At 37.9% G+C, this 19,871-nt stretch overlaps 1 protein-coding gene across 2 annotated transcripts; it reads right to left on the reverse strand.

The window, feature by feature from the left end:
* Positions 1-1,647: 1,647 nt before the first annotated feature.
* LOC129276489 (uncharacterized) lies at positions 1,648-18,135 on the reverse strand. 2 transcript variants are annotated; one of them, XM_064109445.1, is made up of 10 exons: positions 17,946-18,135; positions 15,979-16,348; positions 15,451-15,571; positions 11,773-11,878; positions 9,774-10,006; positions 8,773-8,915; positions 8,076-8,247; positions 7,480-7,752; positions 6,310-6,542; positions 1,648-3,721 (listed from the first exon to the last, which is right to left on the reverse strand). In XM_064109445.1, the coding sequence occupies exons 2-10, from the start codon at positions 16,333-16,335 to the stop codon at positions 3,452-3,454; spliced, it is 1,908 nt and encodes a 635-aa protein (XP_063965515.1). In that variant the 5' UTR covers positions 16,336-16,348; positions 17,946-18,135; the 3' UTR covers positions 1,648-3,451. The 2 variants fall into 2 exon arrangements, with proteins under 2 accessions (XP_063965515.1, XP_063965516.1); XM_064109446.1 differs by lacking the exon at positions 17,946-18,135 and adding an exon at positions 17,462-17,525.
* Between the last annotated feature and the right edge of the window lie 1,736 nt (positions 18,136-19,871).

Here is a 19,871-nt window from a genome sequence, read left to right on the forward strand (position 1 = left end):
AAACCTCTTCATTTTATGAAATTATTGAAATTCAAGCCTTTTTTCAAATAACCAGAACTTTGTTATTTCTTGACCATTTTCTGTAATTGAGGTATCAAATTAAAGAGCAGATATTGAACTTTATAAAAATGTGGTTTTCTTTTTAAAACCCAGATACGGCCCGCCAAGTGACTTTTTGGTATCCACTTTTCAAATTGTTTTTGCTCACTCATGCGTGAATGAGAAATAATCTCCGTAATTTTAGATGAAAGAGGAGATTCTAAGCTTTAAAATGGTAGGTCATTTGTCTATTGCATTTGTGATTAAGTTATTATAAATCATCGATGAAATCTCGGTTTCGTTTTTTTTTGTGGGACGCACTGTATAGTAAGCTAATTGCAGGTCAGTAGTTCATCAGTGTGATTCAATGTGATGTGATAATTTAAGCACTTGTTTTATGTCGTGCCGCCTCTACACTTAAAGGAAAATGAAACATTTGGTACAAGATAGTTTGTGCGAAAAGAAAAAAATCTAAGAAACAGATCAAAAAAAGTTTGAGAAAATTTAATAAACAACATGACAATTATCAGCATTTTAAGTTTAGATCATTATTGTAATGTAGATTCTCCCACTGGCAATGCGACAAAGATGTGTGATGTCACATGTGAACAACTTTCCCATTACTTTTGTATTTAGTTTAAACTACCCCCTTTATCACATCTATCAGTAGATCATGTATGTTTTTATTGGATGGCATGCATGTAATAAAGATTTTCAAAGAATACATTATGGATGAAATGTTTGTATCACCATTAAAAATATATTTATTGGGGTATTTATCAGTAGATCATGTATGTTTTTATTGGATGGCATGCATATAATAATGATTTTCAAAGAATACATTATGATGAAATGTTTGTATCACCATTAAAAATATATATTTATTGGGGTATTTATCAGTAGATCATGTATGTTTTTATTGGATGGCATGCATATAATTAAGATTTTCAAAGAATACATTATGGATAAAATGTTTGTATCACCATTAAAAAAGAGATATTTATTGGGGTATTTATCAGTAGATCATGTATGTTTTTATTGGATGGCATGCATATAATAAAGATTTTCAAAGAATACATTATGGATGAAAAGTTTGTATCACCATTAAAAAAGAGATATTTATTGGGCTATTTATCAGTAGATCATGTATGTTTTTATTGGATGGCATGCATATAATAAAGATTTTCAAAGAATACATTATGGATGAAAAGTTTGTTTCACCATTAAAAAAGAGATATCTATTGGGGTATTTTATAGTCCATCAAAGGGAAAGTTGTTCACATGTGACATCACACATCTTTGTTGCATTGCCAACAGGAGGATCTCCATAGCATTAGTAATCGTAATATTCAAATGCTCGTAACTTTCTCATTATTTTTTTCCGATTTTTCTCAAATCTTCTTTGAACTTATTCTCTGATTTTTCAGTTTCCACACAAACCCACTTGTTTCAAAGGTTTCATTCCCCGTTATGAGCACCTGCAACACCGAACTGTATTTTTATTTTTGTTTGATTTCCACACTTTTCAAACTTTTCGCTATTAAGCCTATCGTCAACAAATCAAATAAAAATAAAAATAGGCTGCAATGAATACAATACATACACATGTTATATATTTAAATACTTTTTTATTATTATGTACAATCAAGTTTATCAATTATGTCATCTTAGATATAAGTCTTTATGCAAATAATTGAATGAGGCGTTGGATATATTTATTGGTATGGCTGAAAGTATTATCATTATCATTTTGATTTCTTCGTCGTTGCTGATGAATTCTCCACATTTGTGTTCAAAATGATTTTGATTTTTTGTTTCAAATAACCCTCTCTTACACCTTTTGTTTGGAAAATGTCCCACAAACCAGAGCTTATTACTAATCCATAGTGTTGGAGTGCGTACAGATTTTGAAAAGATTTTTTTTTATTCAAACAAGTGCACACCTAGTTACCAAGAATGCCTATAACATTTCCATTTATTTGGATGCAGGATAAAAGAGCCTTGTAGATTAAATGCCTTGCTCGCGGGCATAGGTGCCGCGGCCGGGGATCGAACCCCGGACTTTTAATGTATAGTCAGGCGCCATAAACCACTCGGCTACGGCACCTCCACTTACAATACTTACTTACAATAATCGATTTATTATAGTCTCTTTTAAGCTATCGACTTCTTTTATGGTACATAAAATCCCACGAAAAGAATAATAATCTCGTAGTGTCACTTTATAGATAAATATACATAATGTTCATTCTACTTATACCTCATAGACACAACAGAAAATCAAACTCTACAGCAATTTTCAAAATGAGCGGGTGTACACGAGTGGGTTGAGAACTATGCAGTAATTTTTCCGCCATCAATAAAAAATGGATAGAGCTCATTGCACGCTGCTGCACACACGACCTTGAGACTTCATGAAGGAAAATACTGCATGACATAATCAAAAGTAGGGGAAGGCGGGGTAAGTTGAGCAATTTTTGCTGTTTGCATGTTAGGACCGATATGACTAATAATCCTGTATAAATAAGTACCTTACCGTAAAATTTAATTATTTGGAAACATTTATTTTGCCAATATTTATGTAACTTTCTACCCCCCACTGAAAGGCACCGTCATCATTAAAAAAGTCAAATGGCTCAACTTACCCCACCCCTGGGGTAAGTTGAGCCACGTACCTTCTGGGGGCAAATCGAGCCACAAATACTATGTACAAAGGCTATGGGGCAAAAACCAGCATGACATTTTTGTATTTAAAAGGTCTTTTCGCTTGCTAATTCTCTATAAATACTAAAATCCTCTACTAAAACGGCTGTCTTGTGAATTCGGCCCTTTGTTTATATCATACGAATTACCATGACTCAACTTGCCCCATGTATGCTGGCTCACCTACCCTAGTCCGAACATCATGTGAAATGTTCACATCCACACATTACGTATACACCCATCATGTTAAACACTATGACAAGAATGAGGATGATCCCTACCTGGACTAACAATGTTGTCATCTTACGTCCTCATTATATTTGTAGATGTATGTGGGTAAAATGCACTTATCTATTAAATAACTTAAGTTAGATCTTTTGGCTTAAATTTGTAGTTTTCCCTCTGAAATATTATTTTCCTTTTCAAGATTCATTCAAAACAGTGTGGCGGGGTTAGGGGTTATGCGATGGGCCATCAGTATCTGTCACCGCCACAATGTCTGACTCATTAAATTGGCCTGGTGGTGGTGGCTCAAATTGCCCTTGGGCTCAACTTACCCCGCCTTAATATGGGGCTATACCAACGACTCAACGAGTGAGAAACGACACGCACACGCAAGAGAGAGAGAGAGAGAGAAAAAAAAAACTCGGAACTTTGTGCGCGCTTAATTTCCAGCTTTTTCTTCATCTTGGTTTCCACCCTATCAGATTCAGATCCATTGATATATTTTTTGCGTACACTCGCTGTAGGTGCTACCTGGGTCGGTCTCGTTTCTTCCTCCTGTCTGGAAGATGTAAAGCTCGCCATCACGCTCGAAGGTCTGGAAGTTAACAACATTGAACCCACTGACGGTGGTGTGGTCGATCCACACCGTGTCAACAAGGCGGAAGATGCGGCAATCCACCGCCCAGTGGTCGGGCTCCGTTGCGCTGTAGAACTTGCGGGCATTCGAAGTCAGCATGAACTTTTCACCGCCTCTCTGAAACGGAAACAGTTCAATGAACGTAACGTGTTAGTCAATTGCTATAGGAACGATAATTTTACGTCTAAATCGTCTGACGTAGTGATCAGTACAATTCTTTAAGGTCACACCGCCCGACCGTTGTTGGAGCGGTCATGGAGCGGTAGGGAAAGAGGGTCGAATTTCGACAACGCTCGTCACCGCTCACAAAATTGGGGGGATAAATTGAAAACATGGGCGTTGCCTTAGCGGTGCACCGCTGAAGCCAGCGTAGCTTTAGCGTTGGTTTAACGGTGGCGAGCGTTGGTTTAGCAGTGACTCGAGCGTTGATAGAGGAATTCTGTGCACGCGGGCGTCGGCTCGACGGGGTTTAACACCGTCATGATGACAAAGAGTGTACCCCCTACCAAAAAAAGTAGGGGGACACAATATAAAATGTTCCCCCTACTATTTTTAGTATTTTATGATGGAGAAACATACATCATTCACATTCGAAATTAATATGTATTTTGGACTAAATGACTTTATATTTTGGGTGAAAACCACTTTTTTGTTCTTTCTTTTTGGCTTGTCAAATTTTCCAGAGTGAATAAGATAAGATGAGGGGAAGACTTGTAAAATAAAAAGAATACTTCATGTCACTACATAAAATTTCGCGCTCGCATTGCCTGTTAGCTGATTGTTCAATATGGAGCTTAAATATCAAGTTTGGAAGTCAATACACATTACACATTTTACTTTGGAAATCGAACTTTCATTATTTTGTGTGATTTACAAACTGATTTTTAAAAAGTGCTCTGTACAAAATGACAGCTTTATGGTTTGAATTTTGACATTTTGAGCGCTCGCAAATTTTGATTTATTAAGTACCTATTATTTTCGTGTAATCCATTTAGTTTGGAAAAATATCCCTTTTCAAGTCTGATTGTCAAAACGTACAAGTATCAGAAAGCGCTACTCTCTCGCATTTTGATTGGCGAGTTCTCTATGTCTCAATATTGATTTTCATGACAGTTTATAAAAGATTTTGGCTCGCGATTTGCGCTCGCATTAATGGTTAGAAAATATTTTATTTATGCATTCTATTCAAAATTACAAAAGTGCTTGAAATGTCCAGTTTTCAGGCCATAATATCATCATATTTCTCGCCCTCGGTAAGCATTAATAAATAAGAAAATCGTATCAGAACGATAAGCATGAAACCCTTGAAAATATGAGACCAAAATGATTGAAAACAAGGAAGTTATGGCCATTTTACTATTTCGACTGTTCAATAGAGGGCGCTATTTCTTAAAGGTAATGGTCACTGATGCGCAAAAAACATATGGATTATGAGGAATGATGCAATAAACATACCCTGAAAAAATGAGACATGGCCATTTTGATATTTCTTTAGTTTGCAATAGACGGCGCTTTTTCTAAATGTAATGGTCACTGGTGCGTAAAAAGCATATGGATTATGAGGGATGATATCAAAAGCCAGCCCTGAAAACATAAGACCGAAATGAATGATAACAACAAATTTATTGTCATCTTACTATTTGTTGACTTTGCAATAGAGGGCGCTATTTCTAAATTTAATGGTCACTGATGCGTAAAAATTGGTCAAATTGTGAAGAATGAGACCATTAGTAAACCATGAGACGGAAATTAATAAACACAATGAAGTTATGGACATTTTACGATTTTCCTACTTTGCATTTCAATAAATATGAATTTTTTGAACGTAGACTATTTTGGATTTGAATCTAGGGCAAGAAGATGACATTTTAAAGGGCAATCGTAGGTTTAATATGAAAGAGCAACTCTTAAACAATCTTCAACAATTTGTTAGAAGTCTGTAGCATGCAGGATACGGGGGTTAGGACGGGATTAGGAATGGTACATGTATGCAAACGGACTTGAAATTTACAAAATGGTGCCTGGATGGTCATGCATGAGTGATTTTGGAAAATTGAAGACGAGGTGCACAACTAGGGATGCTGGAGATCATGTATGCCAAATTTCGAGTAATTTGGATAATGGACGGACCCTGGGCAGGGCTCACAAGAACCACGTATTAAACGAATGGGATTTTGTGGAAGAAGCAGAAGAAGACGACGGAATAGGAATACAGAACAACGGAGTATTGTCGCCTGTAGTAGGCTTCAATGCAAAGAAGAAGACGATGGAATAGAAATACGGAACATCAGCAAGGCATTGTCGCCTGTGGGCGTCAATGCAAAGACGACGGAATAGCGATACAGAACAACAACTACAGACCCTGGGCAGGGCTAACAAGAACCACGTATCAAATGAATGGGATTTTGTGGAAGAAGAAGCAGAACAAGACGATGGAATAGGAATACGGAAAAACGGAGTATTGTCGCCTGTAGGCGTCAATGCAAAGAAGAAGACGACGGAATAGAAATACGGAACAACAAGGCATTGTCGCCTGTAGGCGTCAATGCAAATATATATACAGCCTGAACATATAGACGGAAAGTTTTCTAGTCACAACAAACCGTACACATATAATGCTGTTTTTCTTATACAATGCATTAACCTTACAGTAGTCAGTTTGAATAACCTTTACATTGAATCTTTGAAAGAGTGATAAAACTCACCTCGAATACCTCAATACCGACTGAGCAGGTCTCGGAGAAGGAAATTGTCTGATGAGTCCCAAACTCCTTCAATCCAGCGTTCCATACATAGACTTCCGTATCTTGATCGCATTCGGACCCGTCATGGTGGCGACTCAGTACGATGTAATGCGATTCCTCGTGCGAGTAGGACTCGATATCTATGGGGCCTGGACTCGAGTCCGGTAAGACTTGCGTCTGGCTCCACGATGGCTCTGAAATAAAAAGTAAAATAAAAATGACCAAATTGGACCAAATGGGGGTCTTGTAATGGACATTGCTGACGGAACCTGACAGAAACTGACGGTTCGCATAAGCAAAGCAGTCTGCCAACCGACGTGTGATGGAACATGGACTGTTCCTTGAATGATTTTCTGTCGTAACTGCACCGTAAAGAAGCATCGTGGATCACTTTAATCGTCACAGAATTTCACAATATCATTCTTGGATAGAGAGTACCATTGGACTAAGTCTTATAGTGCTGAAGATATGCCAAAACAAAACCACAATGTTTAATCTTATTGGTTTGCTGTACTAGACTGTTGTGTGGGAGAATTTTTTTCTTCTTCCAAATTACACATCAGGCCTAATCTTATATGTGCATGCTGGCTGAGGCCGGCCTTGAGGTTCAGAGCAGTTGCATGGCTTTGGCATTTGTCCCGGGCGGTCAGTCTTTAGCCAAGTCGTCAATGACCTCAGAGATTTGAAGTCCTTCCCTTGGATAATTGGCCTTGGTCTGGTTTGATAAGTCATGTGCAAAGTTGACCTTGATCTTAGAGTTCTGAAGTATTTAGCCTTGTTCTCGGGCGGTCAGTCCTTAGCGAAGTTGTCATTGGCCTCAGAGATAAGGGGAGTGTTTCATGAAGCAACTTGTCAGTGACTTTCTCTGAAAAAAACTTGCTCCGAGCCTATCAGGTGCGAGGATTTCAGTAGCTTATAACGACAATCAGTGATGATCACTGACTATTTGTTTCATGAAATGCTCTCCTGAAGTCCTTGACATTTAACTGTTGGTCTTGGTCTCGGTTGGTGAGTCCTTGGCCAAGTTGTCAGTCATTGTTAAAGGTGTCCTTGGTCTAAGAGAAGTCTGGCTTTCTGCGCAACGCTTGGCTTTTGCTTTTGACTCAAATCCGTTTCACTCAACTCCCTCACCTGTCATATAGATGCTGTTTCGCCACGAAGCGCCACAGTATTCCGAGCTGTCCCCCGCACACTGCTGGTTGCAATCACCATCACTGACGCTTCCGTGTTCGTCGTAGTTCTCATCGCCGCAGAAACAGTGTGACTGCGCCTGAAGTCCAACATAGGGGTAGCCGAGATCTCGACAGTACGTGATACACATGGTCACAGTCATCGAGCTTGAAGAAAATGAGTCACCGTCTAAAGCCCGGTTGGTCCCATCGACGTAACAGCCACGGTAGAGATCTGTGATAAAACATGTGATTTATAATAACATTGACAATCATAACCTGGTTATCTGTAACACCCCATGATTTTTAACGAGGATCTGACTAACCTATTTTTTTCACTCACTAGTCCAAGTGATACTACCGTTAAAGGTTAAAAGTTGGATATAATTTTTCATGATAAATCACTCATTTTAATGGAGCCACACTTCCTCTTTTAACCATTTTTACATTTAAAGCGAGGAATAGCACCCTCTTAAATTTCTTAAAGCAACATCGACATAACTTTGTTTATACATCGATTTTTTTTTTGGAGAGAGAAAGGTTGAATGAATGTCTTACCATATGTGTCCGTACGTTCCCACACTTCGGCAGAATTGTCAAACCCTGAATTGCTTCGAAAGCTTGAAACTCCGACATAAACAGTCCCGTCGATCTCGAACAGGGATGATTTATACACGCCCGTCGTCGATACGGTGTCAACCTCAACGAAGCGCTCGTATCGAGGATACCACTGTCAGAACATTTTAAATGAGAAAAATACGTACATGCAGTCGGTTAGGATTCAGTAGGAAGAAGCTGGTAGGCTGGGTTGGTAGGTAAGCAAACATGACAGCGGACGGGTTTGAAGAAAAATGATAACAAATGGAGCATCATCCACGACGGGTAATTAAGCTACTCAAGGCATCGGATATTCCACGGCATAAGCAAGATTGCAACGCAAAGGAAGTATTGACGCCATGTTTTGTGTATAATGTCATAAATACCATGGACGTGGAATGTGGTAGCTGGAAAAGTTTTTTTTTTCAATACTACTGCGAACAGAAATCAGGAAGTTGCCCGTCCAGAATCGTAAATTCCAGAAATAAACCCCTTAAGTATGAAATGTGGTCAACGTAGTAGCTAATGACAGAGATATGAAGCAGTTTCCCTATAGGCGTACTGAATTGTCCAATGCTTTCCTCACATAGCAGAATCATGGCAAGTTAGCCAGACACTACATACTGTCAGGCAACAAGTTATGCAGTATTAGATTTACCTTGAAAACGGGAGATTCCTGGTCATACGAAGAGGGTGCATAATAATATCCGAGGAATAAATAAAATCCACTGTCTGATGCTCTGATCTTAGCAGGGGCCATACATCCTTTGGTATCAAAGGTTTGATGAACGATGAAGGAATCTATGGAGAAACATGTTTTTCGCAAGAATGAAAGAAACGCTATAATAGTTAAAGCTCACCCCAAAACCACCAATAGGTCGCCAGGTAGGGTTCTCGGTCAATAGCCAAAATAGTAATTTAGTCTCCAAATCCAAAACTTAAAAAAATAATTTATCTGAAAGAGCAATAATTCTTCTTATTCATACTGTGAAAATTTGAAGTCGTGAAATTGAATAAAAGAAAAGATACAAGAGTTTCTTGGACACTACTTTTTCGGACTGCTTGGAAGTTTCACTGAGATTGCACAGTATGCACATCTCATGCTTGAGTAAACCCCAAACCTCAAACCTTCTTGTCTTATTTGTTAAGCTCTTGCTGAATTTCGTCTGCATTCAATCAGGTACTAGTAATGTTTGTTGTTGATCAATTTTGACTTATTATATATCATTTTAAAGCTTAGGAAATGAATTTTCAAGCTCAATAAAAATCTCAATATTAATTCTGGTCGAATTATTGTTGGTTTTGGGGTGGCAGGTAATTAACAAGATGTAATACCAAGCTCCCACCGTCTGTCACGCGATCCGCGCCGCGACTGGAGGGTTTCGCTAAAAAAGAGGTTCATTTTGGTTACATATAGCCATATTTTCACACCTACCAGGATTTATGGGGGTGTTTCTTATGCGTGCAGACTCAGCAAGACTCAGAGTGGTAGGGAAAACAGTAAACATGAAATAGGCCTATACTTTTAGCATATTATAGTATGATAATCGAAGAGATGAATGGATAAGTGGAGAACTTGAAACAACATGTAGCTCGGAAGCTATCAAGCTAAGTAAATTGATAATATAAAAACAAAAGGTAGGTGACCAAATTAATTACCAGAACTATTATCGTAAACCCACAGAAAGGAATCGGTGTCTTGCGTGTCTCCGAATTCCCTGTAATTACATATGAAGAGGTACTGTTTTCCGGTGAGCTGAAACTCGGTTAGGAAGTAACCAACGCCAATTCCAGTCAATATCTGCATGGGTTCGTACTGCTCCGTCGAGTAATCATAGCGGAGTATCACCTGGTCAGCCTGGGCACTGTTACCGGCTGAGTCCTGTGTTTGCCTGAAAGAAATGATTCAGAATCAGATTCGTCAGTCAATAAAATTTGTGTCATCAAGTATGAGAGGTCTAACCCCCTCCCCCGCCCAGTTATGTCAGCTTTCCTGGTGCTGCTTTTGGTCATTTTGCGTTTATCTTGCCTTTGCCACTCATCCACCCACAAGACTGTATATATTAATAGTCATTCCGTTCCTTCAGCGCGCTTGAGCGCTTAAAGGTATTGTTTAACTTTGTGAGCAGCCGATTTAAGAAAATCTCAAACCAAGATGAAACATGTGTACAAGTGCATGTATTAGAACTAATAAACCCTGAAAACAACCATTATTGAGAATGAAAAGCTAAAACTACAAGGCATTCCCCGATTTTGTAAATAGGCGTCTTATAGACGCCTAAATAGTACACATAAGTGTATGGGATGAAATTAAGATGGTGTTTCCGGTCACTTTATATTTCAATTTTTGAAGCACTAAATAATTATTTTCGAACGCAATTTTTTCTGGGCTTCAACATATCACAGACAAAGGTGACAAGTGTGACCTTCTAGCTCAGATTTTTTAAAAGTCAAACCAATGTTAACCAATCACTTTAAGCAGCCAGACTTTATGACCCGGGGCAATAATAATAGTTATCTGAATGATTAATGTACAAAATACGAAATACATATTTCTATTTCATCCTTTCAAGAAACAACTTTATAAGTATATCCCGTATTTGTCAAAAAAGTTACCATTATGATAACTTTGCCATGCAATGGTAAATACCATGGTAACGATGAACCAATCAGAATCGAGTATTTCAGAGAAGGTACCATTGGATAGCAAAGCTGTCATAATGGTATCTTGTATGCAACGGGGCCCTGATATTTACTAACCGGTATTTACCACACGGTATTTACCGCTTGGTAAATACTGCCAGGTACTTACCACCCGGTATTTACCGACCCGGTATTTACCATCCGATATTACCGGCCTTTATTTAACATCCGGTATTAACCACACGGTATTCACCGCCCGGTATTTACCACCCGGTTTTTACCACACGGTATTTACCGCCTGGTACTAACCACCCGGTATTTACAGACCAGGTATTTACCACGCGGTATTTACCGCTTGGTATTTACCACTTGGTATTTGCCAGTCGTTATTTCGATAACCATATACGGCGATGCTTGGAATGATTTCCGATACGGCGATGAAGAATAACACTCCCTGGGTAAAATAAATTTGTACAACTGCATGGCCATTGGGCTATCATTCAAAACGTTCATCGGTGAAATGATATTTTCTGTCCAATACTTATAAAATGAGTTATGTGAATAGATGCCAAGATTGTAGGCCTATATTCCAGTGGGGTACCTAGGATTTTCAATAGGGGGGGGGGCAAAACCGTCCGCCAAAAAAATTGAGAAGCAAAAAAAAAAAGGTCTTCAATCACAAATAAAGGATTTCGTACCAGAAAAAAATTGACAAGCAGAAAAAAAAGGTCTTCAAGCTCGTCAGGGGAGATAAAGGTCTTCTTCAGGTTCGTCAGGGGGGAGGGGGGGGGGCAAAAAATGTCTTTCAAGCTCGTCAGGGGGGCAGGGATACGTCATTTGCATGGGTTGTGGCTCGTCAGGGGGGGGGGCAGACTGCCCCCCCCCCCCGATCCCATGCTTGAGAATTGGTTTCTTATAAAACAAAAAATACTGTTGAAAACGAAGTAATGATAGCAAATCCCATTTATTATACAAAATTTGCATCATTTAGAAGACGAAAAAAAGAGAGACTTACAGGGATGAAATTGCGAGGAAATTCATGTTGTTGAAAGTAAAGCCGACGCCGTCCCTAGCTCGGTCAGAGATGATTTCGTCAACCAGTCGAGGCTCATGGATGTAAGCTTGACATTGAATGACAGAGAAAAATAATACAGTATATGGGCGTTGCAAGAAGCTTTTTGTTCGTGATGAATAGGAATTATAATTAACATCCATATTCGCATTGTTTGGAACAATACGAATATAGCTATTCATTCCTTCTCTGTACCCGTCTTTATATTTATCGATGTAAGTTTAGAAAATAAATGCCTAATGTTCATTCCCTTCTTTCCTTCATTAAGATGAAGTATAAATCTGAATATCTTATTGCTGAAAAAAAACACGATAAGATGTTTTTATTATCTAACTTATATGAATTTGTAATTGGACCTGAATCAATTTTGAGTACCCAATTAAAATATAAAAAAAGATATATATGTATATAAAAAATAAGAATATATCTAATCATAATTAGTTTTTACAACAAAAGAAAGATATGGTAATATACACGTACTTTCACTACTTTCGACTTTTTTTTCTCTCCTTGTGGAGGTGTGTTAACGGCACATTTTCGTAAATTACCAAAACTTGAAAGTAATAAGTGTAACAGTTGGCATTTAGGATATGTTACCAAAAGGTGCAGGGACATCACGTTTTATTTCCTCATTTGTGGTGACAATTGATCTCGTCAGGCCTATATAGGTGCACCATCAGCACATTTTGATAATAAACTTCTTTTACCAAAAAGTGCAGTTACTAAAATGTGCCATAGTATTGTTAAGGCATAGTATGATAACTTGCACATTTTGGTAATTTTTACACAAAATATGCCCTGACAATTAGGTGCCGAGGCCGAGTGGTCTCCCTGACTAGGACTTTTAATTATGAGAGCCCGGGGTTCGTTCACCGGCAACCGCATTCAAATGTCAAGTCCTCCCCAAAAGAATCTTGATTTGAATAAATAGAGAAAAATCAAACCAGCATAATGCTGAAAATTTCTTCAAAATAGGATGTAAAATAAGAAAGTTATGGCATTTTAAATTTTCGCTTATTTTTCACCAAACAGTGATATGCACAACTTAGTGATATGCAAATTAGTCTGTTGATGATGTCCACCACTCATCATTTATTTTGTTTTTAATTGTTTGAATTATACAATATTTCATTTTTTTTAAGATTTGACAATAAGGACCTACTTGACTGAACGATATAGTATTGAACAATGTTAATTCCACATGTTCAGGGAGGAATTAATTGTTGTTTCACTCGACAATGAGGAGAAAATTCGAATATTTCACATTTCATATAATAAAATACAAAAGAAAAAGTTAGTGGATGACGTCATCATTCTCCTCATTTGCATACCGACCAGGATTGTTTTATGAAAATAAGCGAAACTTTAGAATGTCATAACTTTCTTATTTTACATTTATTCAAATCAACTTTTTGTTGGGGTGGACTTGTCCTTTAATGCCCGTTAGCAAGGCAATTAATCGACTGTGCTCATTTATCCGACGTTAAAATAAATGATAATGCTATATGCATTTGTATAGCAACTATATATTACACTTGTGTGTTAAAAAATAATGTCCGTGTCTTCCTCCCCCTCCCATTCATCCTAATGTTATTCTTCGATCATTCTTTCCGATATTTTGTCATCTCCTCTTCTCTTAAGTTTTTTTTTGCAATATTTTTCAATGTGTCAGGCTCTAAGATATACGTTAAATCGAAACTTTCAAAACCCAAGTGATAGAATAATTATGTGAGCCTATTGTCGTGCCTTTTGTTGTGCCTATTGTTGGCCCTAGGATGTACGTTTAATCGAAACTTTCATAACCCAAGTGATAAAATATGTGAGCCAATTGTTGTGCCTTTTATTTCTTATATAATGCAGGATAAAAAGGGATGTAAAAATACAAACTACTGATACGAAATAAAGATTATTACAAAACTACTGCAAGAAAATGGGAAAGGAATTCCAATATGGTAGATCACACTGTAATACTTGATTTTAATAGCCTTCAGATTCACAATGGACATGAGGCTAAACTATTTCCAATACAAAGTTTTCAATAGAATTTTGTTTTTAAATGACATTCTATTTAAAGTGAAGATAATCGATACTGTAAAGGAAACAATTGAACCTTTTTTTTACTTCTGTAATTTCAGTAGAAATAATTGGAGTAAAGTAGAGTCGTGGATATCCTCTCCTATGTTTACTATTAAGTTAACTCTACGGAACATGTTATTTGGGTAGATTTAGACTTATTTATTTCCGTTCGAACAAATTATATAATCCAAGTAACAGTGTAAATACATGTTCAAAATAATACATAAAGTTCTATAACATTTTATAACAAATATTGAAGATAAATTATCTGACGGGAGGGACATGCCAAGAAAAGCAGAGCTTGTAAAAAAAGGCAAGTCCCTAAACTTGAAAGAAAAGCGAAATGATGTTTTGAATTGTATTTATTTAAAGTAAAACAATTATTTTTTCGAGGCTGAACAAGATTATGCCTGATTTTAAAAAGATACAAAAGTCAATTAAAACATATAATTTTGATGAATGTCACATTTATGATGAAAAAAATATTGTGAAATGGAGTATGTTAAAGATTTATTTGTATAATTCATACATTGATTTTACTTTTGTAAACGTGCAAGTTTTCTTTTGTTGTAAATAAAATTGCCCATTGGGGTAAAAATATGGAAAATATATCCTCTTCTCTATTCACATTGCTTTACTCTATCAATCTAATAATGGACTATGAACGTGATAATTTTTTTTTTTTTTCATATATGTCATTAATGTTCGTAAGAGAAAAGAATACAATTTAACCCCCAAAAAAATGTTTCCATTCATCCTTCATTACAATCTACCCACCTCCCATCCCATTCTCTGCATGGTAGAAGGTTCTGAGTTTAAGATTGAACTTCGGGTATACCCTATTCGTCTCCCCCACCCCCTCCCCCGGTAACCCGGTTGTTGCAAATTTCCCAACATTGTGAGTTGCTTTAACTGATTAGAGCTCCTTTGTTCCCATATTTTACTGATGGCCTCCTTTAAAAAAGATGGTGAAAGCATAAATCTGATATTTGCCGTCGCCCGTTTCAAAAAGATTATGGGAATATCGACATAATGGTAACCACCATTGGACCCTTGGTTTTAATTGACTGCGTTAGTGGCTTTAGTATATACCATGGCAGAATATTACGGGAAACAGTACCATTGGTGTAAGTAATTAACATGCTTATGAAACAATCCCCATATACATGTAGATCTACTATAACAATCATAACTACTTCATTGAAATATATGTATATACAGTTGTGCTCAAAGGTTAGTGAATCCCACCACAAACTGCACTTCTTCATGCTGAGTTTTGAACGTATAGTCAGACATCAACTCTACAATATTCGGCGAGCCCAGAGAAACAAACTTAATTGAATGTAGTATTTCATAACCTTACTTCACAATTAAATGTGTAAAACATGACAGAACTTGAACACTTGTCTTGAAAGATTTTTCGGTGGGGTTCACTAACTTTTGAGCACCACTGTATACATGCATGATATTCTCTCGCTTGCTTCGTTCACTCACAACGCATCAACCCTCCGCACTGCCCCCCCCCCCATCGTTCCATGGCCTTACCAGATTGGCAGAATTCTCCTCGGTATCCCTCGGCACACTCGCAGTAGTAGCCCCTCTCTGAGCAATCCATTCTGCACACCCCGTTTTCACATTGATGGTGCTTGCATGAGCCCATGTAATGCTAAAGAGTAAGGGGGGGGTACAAGTAGCAATTAGACAAGAGATATAAGAAAAAAAAAGAGTGGGACAGACGGGTATTGGGGCATGTTGGATGAGGGACAGGGCCGTATCTCCCTCACCCCACCCTAAACAACAGGCTATTGCGAAATTCTATACCAGTGCCTAAAACGCCCCCCCCCCCGGGGGGGGGGGATTCGGATATGGAATTCATACTGAAGTTGCTATGAAATTAGGGGCTTCCTAACGAAGTAGATAGCCCCCCGATTTTTTTTTTTTTTATGCTAAGAAAATAAATAACGAAAACGGGGCTGAACTGAACATTTATTTTATTGTTGCACTTCCTCACGTTTACGACATGAGGGGTCATAGGGGTGGGGCCGGTGGGGGAAGGGGGGTAAATTGACCTACCGGGTTCGAAGTTTTAGTGTCCACCGTGTCGTAGTAGACGTAATCTGATGACGTCACTAAGAACTCCGGCCCGGTCTCTCGATCGAAGTCGTAAAGCTGACACGACTCAAGACGTTTGGAGTAGCCATAGCTCATGCAGCCACCATCGTCTCGGCAGCGTCTCGAGCATTCGAAGACGGTTACGTTGAGCTCCTCGGCGTACGCGATCTCCATGGCGGTGTCGGCGAGGGCGTAGAAGTGGGCCGACTTGCCGGATTTCTTGGGGCACTCGATGCGCTGGTGCTCCCCCCATGTAACGTGGAGGAGGAAGAGGAGGATGACACAGAGGGATACGGAAATCGTGCCCCAAAGAGCCATGGTCGGGAGATTCCTGCATGTGGTTTAGTTGAGATTAATGAAAAGACAAAATGGTTTCAAGCATGGAATGATGACGACGATGGTTTCGCAATGAGTCCACAATTTTTTTAGGGGGCCAGACATGGCGCACGTGCAAAAGTTTTGACTGTTCTTCTAACAAAAATCTAAATGTGATCGATTTTGAAATAATATTCAGAAAATAGTATCATATTTAATCCTCCCTTTCATTTTCTTTCTTTTCTCCCTTTTTTCTTGGTCATGATTTATTTATTTATTATTTATTTATTCAATTATTTATTTGTTTATTTATTTATTTATTTATTTATTTATTATTATTATTTCTTATTTATTATTATTATTATTATTATTATTATTTTTTTTTTTTGGGGGGGGGGGGGGTCCATGGACCCTCAACTATGCGCCAGTATTGACGATGAAAGTGAGATCACGAAAATTGTGGTGACCAGTTATACCTCGGTCACATTTCCTCTACGGCGGCCGTACGGCAGGTCGCAAACAGCCGTTTTAACGTTTATTTTGTACCAGTTATAGGTGGTTTGTATAAAAAAATAATAAAACGGCTGTTTTCGACTCGCCGTACGGCCGCCGTAGAGCAAAATGTGGCCGAGGTATTAAGGATGTGTTATATGGTGGTAAATAGTTTGATGGTAAAAAGAAGAGATCCTGATAGAATAGAAGGTGAATCTAGACATCATTTTTATGTCATATGCAGACGGAGCTTGTTTAATACGAAATCACAACGATTTCTTTAACATTCCATAAACATTTGAATGATAAGTTATCAAGATGCTGACAGGAGAGTACCCGGTTTGTTATGTTTGTAGGAGATTTCGGGCAAAATATCAATTTGGTATAAGAAGTAAAGCAATTAAAAGCAATTACACGTATTAACACACATCAAAGATTAAGTTTTATTAGTTTTCCACCTGTAACGTGAACATTAATTGGATGTTCAATTACATTGAAAAATTACACATATTTAAAAAGAATCTTATTCCCAGAATTGAATTAATTGTAATGAAGAAAAAAAATCAGCATACCAGTGCTATTTGCCTTGAAAATCTTTAAAAGACGTGAAGTACTTTACATCCAGTTTAAAACTCACCTAAAAGGAGTTTCGATAGAGTCTAGATTGCTTGCAAATAAATGTCCTTAATCGACATCAGATAATAGGGCAAGGTCGAAAGCAAACATCATACGAAACCATAATTATTTCAACATTATTCAAACATCGGAATGATTGTGATCAAGATGATGATAAGAGTGAACCCGGTTTGTGTAGAGATTTCGGGCAAAATATAAAATTGGTATAACTAGTATTGCGCAATTCTCCTTAAAAGCAATTGCACGTATTGACACACACTTCAAAGTTTAAGTTTTATTAATGTTCCACCTGTCACGTGTACATTAATTGGATGTTCAATTATATTGGAAAATTACACACATTTAAAAAAATAATTTAATTCCCGGAATTGAATTAATTGAAATCAATATTTAAAAAAGAATCAGCACACCAGTGCTAATTGCGCTTATTGACTTGAAACTCTTTAAAAAGACTCAAAGAACTTTATACCCAGTTTAAAACTCACCTTAAACGAGTTTCGATAGAGTCTAGATTGCTTGAAAATAAATGTCCTTAATCGACATCAGATAGTGAAAATGGGCAAGGTCGAAAGCAAACATCAGCCTTAAAATTGCCCCTAACTCGAAAAATAACCCATCATGGCGTCGTCCCACTCGACATCACAAGTCTGTTTGATGTTGGCATAAAGATTGTATACACAGATATATAAATAGTTGACCAATACGTATTTATTGATTTCATTTGGTTTTCATGATTGTCAAACCATCAAAGGGTTGCGTCGTTGGAAGGTCCCTTTTATTGATTTTGCATTCACTGCTTATTGATCTAAGACACAGGGCAGGAATGGGAAGCCCTTTTAGGAAGGTGGCTATGTTGGAAGAGGGGAAGATGAGAGAAATCGATATTGAAAATCGATGATAATTCTTCCTTTTTTGAAAAAAAAATGTTCTCAGACGTACCAATGTTGGTCCAGCAGTGTACACATCCAGACAGAAGTGGAATTGGAAAACGCCATCTGGTGTCCAAAACTATAGTGACTGTTCTCAGTACTTTCTCTTTTATGTGTTCCCATATATATCTGTCCACTTTCATATCTCTCTCTCTCTCTCTCTCTCTACATATATCTTTCTTTCTTTCCAACTCACCCCTCTCACCTTTCTCAACATATTCTCGATATATCCCCCAACTCTTTTCAACACTTACTACAAAGTAACTCTCCCTTTTATTGCTTGTAACGCATGTAATTTCTTGTTTTTCTCCCAGTCTTATGACTTTATTCATTGTCCCATTACAATTATAATCTCACTCTCTCTTCATGATCATTTCCACAAGCCACTCTGGATCCGAGCACGGACCTACTATGATATCGTACCTATTATTTCTATTCTTGTTATCAACCCCTCTCTCTCTAGTTTTAATCAATCCATTTCTGAACACTTCTTGTTATAAGGTGACCCTCGTCCTTTCGATTTTCACCTCTACCCACATCCCTCTCTTTCACTGCTGTTCCCCTCTTTATTGTTATATTGTTATACCGAGGTTTTTTACCCGACTGCTAAGAAAGCACGAATGCCTGTGAGCAAGCAACCAGGGGACCAACGGCTTAAGGTCCTCTCCGAGGGACCTGGTAATGAGGATAAATGCCTTACCAAAGGGCACTAGCGCACCACTTGGGAATCGAACCCGGGTCACCGGAATCCGAAACCCCCGCTCTACCGACTGAGCTATCGCGCCTTATTTTTGTACTCCCTTCTCTCTCTCTCTCTGTCTTGCCTATTATTTTTACATTCCAATCTCTTTTCCAATTACTCTCTCCCAATCCTTTTTTTAACAACATTTGTACCAAAATATCCATCTGTTTTTTTCTTTCACTCATTCATTCCCATCATTGAACCTAACTCAATCCAGGGACCCGTCGCAAAAATATTCATTGGGATGGGGCCGGGCTAGATCAGGGATGGCATCTCAAAGTGCTTCATATCTGGTGGAAAAGACTCTATTGAAATACCAGCTATTATCAATATTCAGGGTTCCGTTTCATGAAGACTTGTTATAATAACAAGTGCACAATTTCTATAACAGGTTAACCATCAGCCAATCAAATTGATTGATTTGGGTAGATTATAAAGGTTTTATGAAACGGGACCCTGATCAAGGATGAAATCTCAAAGTGCTTTATATCTGGTGGAAAAGACTTTATTGAAATACCAACTGCTATCAATAGTGAACCAATCCTGTTCAGGCGTGGTAACCAGTGGATGACACAACATTTGCTCCTGCGACAATTGCTCTGGGCTTTATTTCATCTAAGATATCGGGTAAGGTTTAAGGTTGCAATACGGTGTTATGTTTTTAGGTATAGGGTTAGGTTTTTAATAGGATAGCGTACACACTCTTAAAAATATTGGGTAAAAGTGCTCCATGAGGGTAA

This window comes from Lytechinus pictus, chromosome 14 (assembly GCF_037042905.1).
Source record: "Lytechinus pictus isolate F3 Inbred chromosome 14, Lp3.0, whole genome shotgun sequence".
Taxonomy (NCBI): Eukaryota; Metazoa; Echinodermata; class Echinoidea; order Temnopleuroida; family Toxopneustidae; genus Lytechinus; species Lytechinus pictus.